The sequence below is a fragment of the Pristis pectinata genome, chromosome 10 (genome assembly GCF_009764475.1).
Source record: "Pristis pectinata isolate sPriPec2 chromosome 10, sPriPec2.1.pri, whole genome shotgun sequence".
NCBI lineage: Eukaryota > Metazoa > Chordata > Chondrichthyes > Rhinopristiformes > Pristidae > Pristis > Pristis pectinata.
Window position 1 is genome coordinate 63,585,267 of NC_067414.1, and position 15,069 is coordinate 63,600,335.

The following is a 15,069-nucleotide window of genomic DNA, read 5'->3' on the forward strand; positions in this document are numbered from 1 at the left end:
ATAAATTGAAACACTTCAACTTAATGCAGGTTAGGACAGAGCAACAAATTGCATGAAGTGCACACAGGGGCAAGAGGCTGTGCATGTCTCGAAGTCTGTCAAAGCATCTGGAATGCAAGAGACTGTCAATTGAGTCAGATGCAAGATGAGTTTTGTTACACTGGGAACTGCCATAATCTCAAATGCACTGCCTTAATAGCTGGTAGATGCAGATAAAGTAACAACTTTGAAAAAGAATTGGATAAAAAAGGAAAATTTATAGAGCTTTGAGAGTAAAGTGTGATTGGGTAAGTAGGACTAATGGACTAATTAGAAATGTCTTTCAAAGACTCACTCAAGACACAATGGGCAGAATGGTGTCCTTTTGTGCTGTGTGATTCTGTTCAGCAATATTATTTTAATATTAGCTTGAAATATTATTCCATAGCATCAGTCCAAACTAATCGCTGTGTACAATGCATTCAAATGATATTCAGTTAAGCTGTTTGGGACACAAATAAAATATTTTACAAATAAAAAATTGCAGTTGTTTAAATTACTATTAAAACAATGTCTGAAATATTACAATACTTGTAATGATGTCCTGTAATTTTTTAAGTTGTTGAATATTTCACTAACACAGCTGACAACTGAAAATAGCAGTTACTGTGTCCAATTGTTTATTTGGAAAATGGCTTGTTGAGAGCAGATGAGAGCTGCCTTTACAATGTAGACTTGGATTCCAAATGCAAGAGGTCTAATATCATCTTAAGGCATTTTGTTAAGGCAGCCATTTGTGTTGGATTTCTGTACACAGGTATCCTGTTTAGATTGTACAGATACTTAAAGTGAATTACAGAGGTAACAACAACCTGAAGGTAATACAGTATAACAACAAATCATTCCCTGGAAAAAAGTATACCTAGTTAGAGATGTCTAAATGTGGAAGATCTAATCCACATTAGATACCATGCAGGCACGGTAGTGTAGCAGTTAGCATGACACTATTACAGCGCTAATGACCCAGTTCCAATTCCAGCCGCTGTCTGTAAGGAGCTTGTACATTCTCCCCATGTCTGTGCGGGTTTCCTCCAGGTGCTCAGGTTTCCTCCCACATTCCAAAGGTGTACAGGTTAGGAGGTTGCGGGCATGCTATGTTGGCGCCAGAAGTGTGGCGACACTTGTGGGCTGCCCCCAGAACACTCTACACAAAAGATGCATTTCACTGCGTGTTTCGATGTACATGTGACTAATAAAGAAATCTTATCTTATCTGATCACCCAGGTAACCCAAATTTAGTCAGGAGACCCAAGGTAATTTTATCTAAATCAATTAATTTAGAAAAGGAGGATTAAAAATGGTTTAGTGAAGATCTTCCTCTGCATTATATCAACATTTATGATGCCTTCCCAGATGGATGATATTGGACTTACAAATCAAAACAAAACTGCAGATGTTGGGCATCTGAAACAATAACAGAAAACGCTGGAAACACACAACAGGTCAAGTAGCATCTGTGGAAAGAGAAGCATCACTTTTTTTTAACTTGTACAGATGCTGCCTGGCCTGCTGAATGTTTCCAGCATTTTCTGACGTTGGATTTTCATCTGCAATAGGCAGATATCCAAAGAAAAGAATGTTAATTATGTGGGAGGGAGAGTTTGCAGCTTTCTTCATCAGCCTTTGGGAAGAAGGATAAGAAGACACATGGTAACAGTTTTTATGCCGGAACAATTCGAGAGCCAAAAAGAACAAAGGGGGGTCCCGTGAGAAGTTTCAAAGTAAAAAAAACACAATGTATTAACTTTTTTAGATGCATTCTCTTCCCACACTGCCAGGACTGCAACAACAGTTACATTTCCAGTTCAACGATCCCAGATCAGAGCCTTGCCTGGAGCATGCATGGACTGTATAAATGGGCTTAGAAACCACTTCATTCATAGATACAATATACTTTGACTTGTACAGATCCCAATGTGAAATTGACAATTTTAGATACAACTGGTTCATACAAGCAGTGGTAAGTGTGTGTGGATTTCCAACACTCAAGTATTCGCGAAGCATCTGTGACTATTATTCAAAAAAAATGCCCAAGAAATCACTGAGAAAAAGTGTTGTTAAAATAGGCAATACTTTCCAATCATTAGAAACTTGAATGGCAACATGGTAGAATGCCAGAGTTCCTTAGTGAAGTTTCAGAAGCAGATTTAGGTCAAATTGTATGTTGCCACTGTCAATGCTAGAGTTAGTTTTTTTCAGGTAGCTTTGCTGTTGGTGGAAAACCTGATTTCTATTAAGTCATCATCACTATGTTACATGTTTGGCATCAGTGCAAGGAAAAGTTAGCCACACCAATGTGAACTGAATGGGTCATGGGTAGAAATACTAATTTACAGAGGTGGAAATTTGTTTTTATTAAATACATTTTGCAATGTTAGCTTCACTTTGGGTTCCATTTTTCCATGAAAGTAGCAAATCAAAGGACTTGCAATATTAAAGTTTGAGGATAAGTTCATAAAGACACAATTTGTTGCCATGGACATTTCTTCTACAGACATGGAATGGTAAAAAAAATGCTGTTTTCTCAAATTGTTCTGACCTCTGTGTCTATACAACCAAGAGCACATCAGATGATTTACTCACTAGCAATATTATTGCTTTGGTAAGCATCAGGGACCTGGAATTTAAACACAGCCAGATTCTTCAAAACATTTTGTAGCTGTTAGCTTAAAACTTGTGAATAAATTTGTGAAAATACAAATTAAGACAAACAAATTTTGTAACAGAATCCATCTGACACAGTAAGTACTGAGCATTTAATGAAAGAAAAATATAGCACTACTTGGCTCTAAGTAAACATATATCATGCAAAAATCCCTCTTTGAGATAAAGTTAGTATTAAACGATTTATTAGAAGCTTAGTTACTGAGGCAAAACATTTGGACCAAATAAATTCAACATTATCCTAACTACTTAAGTGGATATACTGTAAGTTTTCATGTGTATACCCAGGAGCTTGTTTACATGGAATGTACAATAGTTGAAATTATTCAAATCAAAATTATGTACTGTATTGCAATATATGTAATTTAATCATTATATCTCACAGCACAGGTCAGATCCATTGTCAGGGCAGAGGCAGAAATAGCAGTTTGATAAGGATGCTTGAGTTTTGTCTACAAGATGATTCATACTATTCTTCATCCACAAATGGATCAGGGCCAAAATTTAAAAAAAATCCTAGTGCTTCTGATGCACTTGCAATCTAAGTCTGTTGTGAGTTTGACAGACAGGCAATGGCTTGAGATGTCTGGCGTCAGCTGATGCTGATAGTTTTTGTCAGGAGTTTATTGCAACTGATGGACATGTATATTTCCAGGGCTATATTGGATGGGTAGCTCTTCTCCTCTGACTCTGGAACCCTTTGTTGGATTCTGCACCCCTCCTTTTGGTGGAAGAAACACATGACCAGAGACATGGGAACCTTTCCATTATTATTAATAATACCGGATCTCCCTTTAATTCCATGCACTTTGGTGGCACCAGGAACAGAAGCTACATCTTTTAAATCAGGTTGAATTCATCACATGAATTTTTGAACCCAGAATGCTGCTGAGTGTTCTGTGACATGCACAGAGCATGTTTGTAACACAGTACTGGAGGGATAGGGGAGTAGGTGTGGTGGCACCATTGATTTTCCTTTTCCAATATATTTTGGCTGGCAACCAATTGTGAAGTCATGACAGCCTGAAGACAAGCTTTGGAGTTCAGTTCTCCAAAAAATCTGTGCTTCTGAAAGACTTTCCTTAAAATAAAGTTAAATTAAGTACAGTGGACAAAGATTTCAATAAAGTTGCAACTACTCACTTATTCTTTATGTATAAAGAATTAGTTCCACTATGTCCTCTGGGGACTTAAGAAGCCCCTTATCTATTTTGCTCTCAGGGTTTTATGACGTACCTCTCTTTCATGAATTTTCTCAACTCGTCTGATTAATGTGGTATAAATTAGCTTGTCTGATTACTTACCAATTAAAAAAAAGTATAATTATTTATCATCACTGTACAAAAATAGAATAATTTGGCATAAATGTGTTAAAGTATTTGACTATCATGTTAAATAATTATAACCCCACCATGCAATATAGCTGAATGGAAAAATGCTGCAATTATAGCATAGACTTTAATCTTGCTGACTGCTGCTCAATATAATTAATAATCAATATTTTGGCAAAGTAATTGCACATTTGTCAAGATTTAACTATAACATCTGGATCAAGGAAAGTATCTGAATAGTGTTTCAAAACATTTTTTGATTAAATGAAAGTCCCATTCCAAACTTTTCCACATTGATTGACAGCGAGGTCAAAAACAAGACTGACCTATTATATATACTAGTTGGGATGAGTGACATATTTGGATTTTTAAAGGAAAGTTTGCACAGCAGTAAGTTATGACAATTTTAGTAAGGTCATCAAAATCTTTGCTTAAAGATCAGTCAGTTTGGCAGAACGTACAAGAATATCTTGGTAGTCAGATGTATTTATAATGAATAAAGATCCATACAAACACTGATTTTTGAGACTGCTTAAAAATAACTGGTGTGGAATTTGCAGAGATGTGCCAGGGGTTCTGCATGGCCAGTGAAAGTCTGTGAATATATCGACTGAGCTCCACCAAGAACTTTATGTCTGCATAATGCTGCTTGCAGAATCCACTGAAGCAGTATGAACCTGTTGCTTATGGCTATTGGATTGGGTTAGACCTGCCCCGATATTTGCTAGTCATTTCATTTGAATGGAGATATTATGGCAGCAAGGAAGAAGGGCATGAATAACATAGGTCACACTTGTTCCATATATTTAGTTTTGCTTTAACTTTTGTAAAATTATAAGTGCTTTAAGGGTATTGAAGGGATTTTTTTAAAGCTTTCAATAATTTTTAATCTTTTTAATTGTTCGATTTTTAAACTTCAGGAATACTCAGCAGCTTCAAAACATATAAGAACATAAGAATTAGGAGCAGGAGTAGGACACCTGGCCCCTTGAATCTGCTTTTCATTCCTCAAGATCATGGCTGATCTTCCACTTGTGCCATTTTCTCGCGCGGTTCTCTTTCCTCAGTTGTTTTGGGGGTGTGGCTATTTTTGACCCACCTCTGTGGTTGCAACACATTGCACAAAGCCCTGCCAGGATTCTGTTGAACAAAATGTAGGGACTTGCTATCAACAAACTCTTCCTCAGAGAGATAGAGAAGGCAGAGGTGGATAAGGTGACTGTGAGACACTTGTACAGCTCAGCTGCAGGTCTGGGCAGTGGGACATACTCAGCAAGTTCTGGGCAATTATCACTTAATAACAGATAAGGGTGGCATGAACATTTTATAGTTGTATGTCTTATAAGTATTTGTGATGAACAAGGAAGGCATTCCAATTCTGGAGAGTGGAACATTTTCTCACTTCACACATTGTCTATATTCGGATTCCTTTATTTTGCACCAGCATGTATATTTCACTTTTCCAATTCCTGTTTGCCTCTGTAGAAGGAATCACCATTAATTTAAGAATCAGGGATTGCAGGTGCCATCACTCTGCATCCCCCCTGATGAATAGTCATTAAATATATTCAAAGATGAGCTGGATGGATTTTTGGACCATTAGGATATTGAGGATTCTGGGGACCTGGCAACCAAGAGGCAGCTCAATCATGATTATTGAATGGTAGAGCAGGCACAAGGGGTTGTATTGTTGACTTCTGCTCCTTTTTCTTGTGTTCCTATTTTGCAGCTGCCTCAAAACTGAATTCCATTGAAGGCACTATAGCCTGTGATGGACTGGGACTGAAACTTGACCCTGGCATTTAAAGAACTCCAGCCCAAGTTGAAGTTGTCAAAAAATGAGGCTTCTCATGATTTAGCAAAACAGTTATGTCATAAATAATGGATACAAACCAAAGCAAATACAAATAAATGAAAACAAGCAGCGGACAGAGCGTTTGTTACTTTAACATTGACTACAGTTGCTGTTTCATTTATTTTTTCACTGAGACCAGCTCACCAGCCCTTGTGCACATTGGACCCTTTGGCATCTACCAGAATGTAAGGTGGCCAATCCAGGCCTGATCCTGGCCAAGAACAAAACATGGTTCATTACTTCAGTTACATTAATTTGCCTAATTCTGACAGACGAAATATCCAGCTGGATGACCCTACCTTCACTCTGTTTTTACTCTGGGGATTAGAACAGGTCAATTGTATATCATTGCTATACCAACGACTTGTTCGATTTAAAGGTGTAAATCTCCTGGTACAAAAGGACAATCAATTCAGTGGTATCATTCTCAGTTAAGGAGGAATGAAAGAGGTGGGCTTTGGAAATCATTCACATGATCTTAAGTGTACCCTTCACAGATAATTCTTTGGAGAAAAATCTGCTGCTGTATTTTTGATGGTACAACTAAGTAATTTCAGAACACTCTGACCAGAGAAATAATAAACATTTGTGTTACATGAAAAGAGGAGTGGGGAACATAATATAAAAAGTGACTTCACCACAGGGAATTAGTTCATTTTAAGATTTATTCCTGACTCTTATTACCTGTTGAATACAAAGGCACAACAAGGCAGGATATTTTTCTTGGCTAAGTAACTTGGCACAAAACTGAGAGCAGGAAAAAAGAACCTCAGTAAATGTTGAACTAAACCATTTAATTCCAAATTATATGGTAGCCAGATATTGAAGACAAAAACTGTAAGAGTCTGGAGGTATTCAGTGGGCAATGGAGTACAGTTGTAGTAGAAGGCAAGATCAAGTTTCATCATCCATAATACACCCATGCCAAAAAAGTGACTGTATGTGTACCACAAGTAATGACATTAAATTTCTGCCATGCCCTAGCTTTTCCCAAAAGTTTGCAATTATTTTGTGGGTTTGGCAAACCACAATTTGAAGCAAACATTAGGAAGTTTGCACATCTGCACTTCATACACATCCTGAATAATGTTCACAACCTTTTAATAGGCCACAAATGTGCACAATCTGAAAAACTGGATGCCTATGAACTAATCAACTGCAGCTTTATAGACTATAGCATATATTCTTGACCTCTGAGATTTCATATCCTTTATTTTCTCTTTTCCTTGTCTTCTGTCACTGATGAGCTGAATGTCCATCATCTGGTACTCCAATCCAATGGACCAGTATTCACATTTACTTTGGTCGAGCCATTTTATCAGAACCATCATGGCTGAACCCATCCTGTTCTCAACTAACATTCGAGTGCCTGAATTTCATGGTGGGAGTCACTGGAAAGCAATCGGGAGTAAGACCCTGGCCAATCTACACCCAGCCTAGGGTTACAGAGAGCAGTGGTAGAACCCTAACTTCCATATCAAGTCAGATCAATTAACTCAACATTGATTAAGAATGAAACCTTTTTTTAAGGTAGAAACTTTGTTGAAGTATGCAACAATAATCTTCATTGTTATACCAATATTGTCACAGAAGAAACCCTTCACAGAAATGCAAGTAATTTGAAATGAATGTTTAGCCAGAGAAAACAATACTCATGAGATGATTAAAAACTTGGCCAGGGATATGGATTTCAAAGAGCATCTGAATATTAAAGAAGCATTGCCTATCTGCCTCAAATGTCAGCCAAATGTTTAAAATCCTGAGAGATAAAAACTCAGTGGGCAGGATCTTCCTTTCTACATCATCATTGCATTCGGTAGGACTAGTGCCCTTCACCTGAAGATCCCTGAAAGAATAGTACATCTTTATGGTTCAGGGTAATTTCTTACTCCTTGAAGATTCTTGGTGGTATGTCCAATGTGCCACTGCATGGGAGCAAACTTCTGACTGCTGCAATGCAATTAACAATATCATGACAAAAAAGACAGATGTAGATTTAAAGCACTGGAAGGGTCCCAAAAAGGGTTCAAATGTTTGTTCAATTCCACTGGAAGGTGGATTGAATCATTTTGATAGGAGAGGAAGGTCTAAACCTCGATCAAAAGGTTGGTACTTTGTATAGGTATCCCAGCCCTTCTGTCATTTTCTGTCAGATGTTCTTAGGGAGTGACGGTTAGGTGAGGCAGGTTGGCTTGGAAGCTGGCTGTGGCCCCACCAGACAATTAACATCTGCTCTGGGAGGGACAAATGTCAGTCATCCTGATCAGGGTGATGGAAGTCATGGCAGCAACAGGATGGTGAACCTTATCACCTGATTAAATTTCTTTTGCCACCACCTTTATCCTTGATTTTGGGTCAGTTAATAATGGATAAATCAGCTCAATTTGTTTTAATCTTTAGTGGTTTACAGGTTGCAATTCCTCAGCATAGAGCTGTGAAGAAGAAAGAATATTATGCACAAATGTATTATTCATAAACAACTTGTCCATGGTTATCCAAATATATGGACTGTCACATTGTGAGCAGATTGTCTGTGATATCTAATGAAATATTAGAATTAATTGCCATGTCTTTTAGCTTAACATATGAGTACAGAATATATTGTCTCAAAATGAGATTTCACAGGAAGTGGTCACTGGATGCCTTCTGCAATAAGATCAATTAAACTGTACAACTAGTACATATTCCAAAAGTTACTATAAAAGGTGTGATTGGTTCCACAATTCTTTTTTAGTGGACTAGTCTGCTTCCTTGGGGTAGGAATTTAAATGAAGTATGGAATGCCATATGGTGGAAGCTTAATTTGATTTACAGTGCAATAAATCACATTTGCTGGATTGTCATTGAACTAAGCTTGCACACATCCTGATCCAAATTATTCTTATCTTTACAAGTGTCACACTGTTATCACACAGCATCTTCTTTGTGATTCCTTGTGTCGATCCATTTGTAAGACAGGTCTCTAACATGACTTGCGTAACTTCTTTCCCCCTTCCTCTACATTAGTAGTGGATGTAACAACAGAACTGGTACATTGTATTGATAATTTTTCCTTCAATCAGCAACTGGAAATGCAATTAAAATATACAAATTAGTTAAAATGTGATGGAGTTCTTCCATGTTGTAGATGCAACAAACAATTGGCCTTTTAGAGAAAGGTTACAACAAAATTTAATTTTCAATAAGCAACAATGTTTTGCTATGCAGTTCTTTATTTTACAATCAATATAATTTTAAGATTCTGGCAAGAGGAAAGAAATGTTCAACACAAGGTGAATGCATGGATAACAAATAATAGATCATTTTGCTGAACATATATAACAAAAATGTAATTAAAGAAAACATAATGGAATGCATCAGCATGGATATATCCACTTCAGGTGGGGTCGAGAGGTTGGCAGAGGTAATGTTTGATGAGGCACTGAGCATGAGAGAGGTTAAAAACATGTGGATGGAATTATGAGAAAGATGAGTCTGAGTATAAGGGCTTTGTCAACTTTTGTGCCAAGGAGTTTGAACTTTATAGGTTTAGCTTAATATGTTCTGGTGTAGTTCAAAAGCAGGACTACATGGAGTAATTTAAAACTGTGCCACACACCTTATACAATTTTGGCTTCCGGAAGGAGGAATATAATAGCTTGTATCTGCCATGCTGAGCTGCAGGCAACTGAGGATGGTGCAACTCTTCTCCATTTATTGTGGAGAATGCCTTGGTCTAGGCTCTATGCCTTAACATCTCTCACAAATATTTTGACTGGTGCTGTGGATCTTCAACTTACATCAATTCAGACCTTTGGATTAACTAATTATTTTATTCCCTTCTAAAAGTTTCCACATGCAATTTTAGAGGGCGGTGGTGAAGCAGAAATACTGATTTCGGACAGTCATCGCTCCTGTCTCTAAGGGCATAGCGTATTCCAATATCTATGCCTCCTCACTCCAATGATTGCAGTAGTTATTGAAAACAAAATCTCTTCATCAGTAAATATGATGCCATCACTTGAAGTGTTATCCTCAGATTATTAGGAACTGACTAATCACTTCCATTGGAGGTAGTTGGGATCCATTCATCTTGCTGTCACTTCTCACTGGAGGAACACATGAGAGGTGGGCAAGATTAGGAAGAAAAGGACACACAACTAGTGACTCACAGATCACTGAGTAACAAGGAGATTGCATCCACATGTAGTGATATACAGGCTGATCCAACAGAAAAGAAGCTTTATTTGGATTGAGGATGGAGCTTATGTTGGAAGGGATGAATAATGAGGTGGGGCTCATTAGGGGATACGGGTTGTGCAGTAAGGGCAGTGATGTTCTGCCTTGACATGAAAAGGCTAATAATGAAACTTTTGTTCGATTATATCTTGTATGACACTTGCACTAATTTGAGAAACTCATTCAGAAAGCAATAGCATTCAGTTTTTTTTTGCTGTCTTTCTACTCTTTGTTGCTCATTTTAGGGCAAAGTGGTGGAGCTCACAACTAGCAATAATGGTCTGATGAACCCTGATTTGACTGAACTATAAAACCCCCAACTGATGGCCCAACAACAGAGTTCTGTTTCAGGAGAATGAAGATTTGTTCCAAGAAAACGCTGGTGGATGTGCCTCTCCAGCGGTTTGGTCCTCACGAACATCATGGTGGAGAGGGGAGGAGCAGTGGAGGAATATTCTCTGCACCAGGATGCCAGGAAGACATCCTGGGCAAACATGATGGTGAGCTGGCAGGAAGTGGCAAAATACTGACTGCGTGCAGTCACTCACCCCATACTTGGGAGCAATACCCAAAGAAATTCTATGACCTGACCAAGTCAAAGTTGAGTGTTCACAGACAAATACAGGGCACTTTAAATAATTTTTCCAAGTTAAGTTTGCAGGAAATAGAAGCCTTTCTTAAGAAAGAACAGTCTCTTTCATGTTCAGAGCCTCACAAGACTGGAAAAGAAAGTTTTTCTTCTGATGATCATTGCCAGTATTCAGGGTACCTGAAGCAGTTGAGGATGCTCACAGAATCTTCCTTGTATTCAAATATCTTAGGTCCATTCACTACCTATCTTCCTCTCATGGCTGCACATATCTGCTTGGGTGCTGGACAGTCCCATTAATAGTACCTCAGACTAACCATTACAATGCTCTACTTTGAGTCCTAATCATTGCAGGCTATCAGAAGAAGCTCATTGATCAGCACAACACAACACCCTCATAAGTTTCACCCACCACCTGGCTCAGGAACACCAGTTGGGGAAGAAGAGGGAGGAGAGACTCTGTTATTCTCTCCTTGACCCTGCAAAGGAACCACCTCAGATCCTGGTACAGAGGACAGAAGAAGCAGGTCAGAGGGGAGCACCTCACATTGAAAGATCACTGTCACCAGTGGGTTACAGTCAATTCAGATGTAAAGCGAAGCTGGTATGCGAGTTCCCAGAGGGAGAGTTTGGGCATCGGTGTTGCTCTAGAGGGACCTGATGCAGTGTACTACGTTGAGTATACATGGAAAAGGTGATGTGCATGCATCGCCAAATACCTGGTGTGTTGGAGAAACAAAGGACTGCAGATGCTGGAAAATCTAGATGAAAAACACTATGATGCTGGAGGAACTGGGCTGAATGATGGAATGTAAGAAACGTCAAGGAGCATGGAGGGGTCCATTACCAGCCTGAGTCAAGGGATTGCCGTATTGTCAGGAACCCACTCTGGAAATGCAATGCACTCCTGCACTGCAACCAGCTCCAAGTTGCATAGTGGGGTTGTAGGCACTTCAGGTATGGTCTCATCATGTGGATCGGAAGGAATGTTTGGCCTATAGGAGGCAAAATTGAAACCCTAAATAATAGCAATGCAGTAAAAATTGTTAGTCAAGCTTGCCTTAGAAATCTTGGAGAAGGAAATTATCGTTTAGAAGACACAGATTTGCTATTTCTGTGGAACCCACTCTGGAACAGTTGAATGGATTCACTGCTTTGTTTTGGAGGGTTGTGCGAGATTAACTTGAGGCTAGAAAATCGTTGCAGGGTGTCTCAGGGGACTGCTGCTGTAACAGATAGATGCTGCTTACAAGCTATTTGCTGTAAAGTTTTGACTGGTGGATAAATATATGCACAGCTGTGGTGTGGTTACCTTTCTAGGGCTTTCGTCATTGGAACCACAGGCACACATCTTAGTTACTTTAACACGAGCCACTGGGGCTTTACAGATTTTCTCAACATACAACTGAAGCACAGATAGAAATACATGAAAATTGTATTTACCCCATTTCAATTTAAGTGTATACAATTTTGGGCGTTTGAAACTTATATTCCACCAATAAATGGGAGCAATGTAGCAAAGGAGAGTGGTAAGTGGCAGGGAGGCTGCAAGTTGTATTAACAAGTAAATTTGTGCCTGTGCCGCTCCCCATGGTGAAGTGGCAAGGCAGCACAAATTCAAAGTGAGTTCCCATTCTCTTCAGTGCTGTCATTACGGTGGTGGTGTTGCCAATAAAGGTTCTCCAAATGAAAGAAAACAGAGGAGTTTTTATTCTGGGGATGAGAAAGGGGCAAATCATTGAAGTTCTGACAGTGGTGATAGGGTGAGGTTGGGAGAAGTTGGTGATGGAATCTTTACAAGTGGGGTATTTTATTTGAGACAAATGTTAGTTCCTTTAATAGACTCCAGATACAATTACACAGTGCTTCCCACTCTGGAAATATCTTAATTACTGATTTGTTCTTGACAGGCTTCTAGTTAGATGAGATTTGATAGATGATAGTTTGACAAATACAGAATAATGATCTTAAAGCATATTGTAATAGTTTCCCTTGCCAGAGTTTGGCAGAGCTTGGAAAAGTTGCATCTATGCTTTTCTACAAACCTAAAATGTTCCTTTGATTGAGAAATAAAACTAACCTAATGAACTACAAGTTGACAGTGAATGCTAACAATCATTAGACTGTAAAAATGACCCTGATATAAAACAGATTTACTTACTCAGGGCTATACATAGATATAAAAATTACACTGCAATCACAAATATTTTGAAAGCTTTAGCTACCAATTATTCATTCAAGCAAATAATTTTCCAAGTCTGCCTGGGAGATATGTCTAAAATTTAATGTATTTTGTTTAAATAATCTAGGCATAGTTCTGTTCTAGAACACATTGGAATACCAAGAGTATTAACACGTTATTTAAGGAAAAAATATTTATATTTCACATCATACACATACTATGTCCTATTACAAATGTGCAAGATCTGTCCTTAACCACTCTATAACCATTTGAGCCATCTCTACATTGGCATCCAAAACAAAGGCATGACGAATTCCCTTTTGGCAAAGGAGAATAGTTCCTTCAGGAAAGCTTCTCTTCATATCTTCATAATATGTAACAGGGCACCAGTGATCATTTGATCCATAGTAAAAGATAAGCTAAAATGAAGACACAATTACAGACCATCAGTAAAGATTTAGTTACCAAATTCACAGCTATTTCTTTGATGAAATATATAACACTGGACTGTGACATACTTTGAAACCATCTTAAGACATGATTTTCAATATTACATTTTGATGCCTAGAATGGGAGGTGGGGAAGGATTCAGGTCTGTGCCTTGACTTGAGTTGGGGAGATTGGGAGGGGATGGGGCAGAAGTTCAGGCCTGTACCTTGAATTGAGCTTGGGGAGATTCGGGGGAAGTATAGAGCTTGCATTTTGAATTGAGGTTCCTACTTTTGAAAGTATTTTACAGGTTAATCTGATAATTGACAAATTTCTAGTTCAATGTGGGTTTGACAAATGTAGTGGGAAAAATCATGAAGGAGGAGATCAGGCTTGTGCTTGAATTGAGATGGGAGGAGGGGCTGTATCTTGAGTCAGTATTGAAGTGGATGGGAAAGGGTCCGAAGCTTGAGTCAGGGTCTTACCTACCAGAGGTCATAATCCAGTGCAGCACTGGGAGGACTGAGTTGCCTGAGGGTTGCTCCCAGGACAGCATAGTCCAGGTTCCCCTGCTTTCTTCAAAAGAACTGTTGCTCAGGGATTGATGTCATTTGGTGCACCCCTGCCTCAGAAATGTAGCTGAGAGAGTAAGGGTGACCTATCAAATTTCCAGAGTGAAGCAAAATGTCATAGAAATGTTTGTTATCACATTTCACTCCTGGAAGAAATACTATTTGAAACTGCATGATGTTGAAAAAAGAAACAGCGTTATGTGATTGAATTTCCATGTTAGGATCCACTGGAACAGATTATACGATTTCTTGAAAATCTGCTCACATCATAAGATATCAAGTAAGGTGGTATCCACTTCTAAAAATAAACTTTCTAAATACAGTTTCGAAAAGCATCACATCCTATTTATCACTGTGCTTGGCACATCATTTTCTTCAGTTTTATTCAGGTGACCTTATAAATTATTTTACCGTGTTGGCTTTCATAAAGCTTGTGAATATATTTTCAAAATTTTCATTACTTATGAAGGCACTGGAAACTTTGCAACTATAATTGCATGGAAGATTAAGCTGAAAAGAACTATTTACAATATATTCTGTTTGAAGCTGAGCTTGGAAACTTCAGTTCAGTGAAGGCAACATTGAGTAGTTCAGTTTAAGAAATTCTAGTTGGAAAACTCTGAAGATTCTTAAAACAAAACTTTGTGAAATATTTACAGGAACTTTTTTTACAACATTCAAGGAATCGTTCCACAAAAAAGTATAATTTGAAAGCTGTAATTATGAAAAGCTTAGCAACTTTTCTCATATGTAGATTGCTTATTTTATATTGTAGGTTCAGGTTCACAATTCTAATGACAGGGAAACAGCAGCTGGCTTGACAAAACTGTTTCTGAGCACTTAATAAGTAATCACCAAAGTACTTTAAGATGTTAAGTATTTAATCATTTATTAAACCTTACATTTATTTTTTGAAATTATTCGGAATAATATACTTAACTTCTAGCAGGAAAAAATTAAATATTATTTACTACAGTTGCTTTGGAAACAAGTGACCAAAAGTTCAGAATTTACAGTGTGCCCAGATGACTAGGTACTTGGCCAAGAAATGGATTAGAATGTTGTCAGAATACATCACTGGGCAGGGTTTGGAATTATTACATCTCAACACTGATATTATTCTTGGACAGATTTAGGCCATTCTTGGAACCCAAAATGTGTGCCTATTTAAAATGAGTATAAGTTGATCC

The 15,069-nt window shown here is 38.1% G+C and overlaps 1 protein-coding gene across 3 annotated transcripts in view; it reads right to left on the reverse strand.

The window, feature by feature from the left end:
- Positions 1-9,043: 9,043 nt before the first annotated feature.
- The window catches only part of ldah (lipid droplet associated hydrolase), a 230,683-nt gene continuing 224,657 nt past the window's right edge, over positions 9,044-15,069 (reverse strand). For all 3 annotated transcript variants that reach the window (XM_052024313.1, XM_052024314.1, XM_052024315.1), the window contains one exon: positions 9,044-13,297. In XM_052024313.1, the coding sequence (XP_051880273.1) occupies positions 13,106-13,297 (192 nt within the window). In that variant the 3' untranslated portion in view covers positions 9,044-13,105. The remainder of the gene's footprint in view (positions 13,298-15,069) is intronic.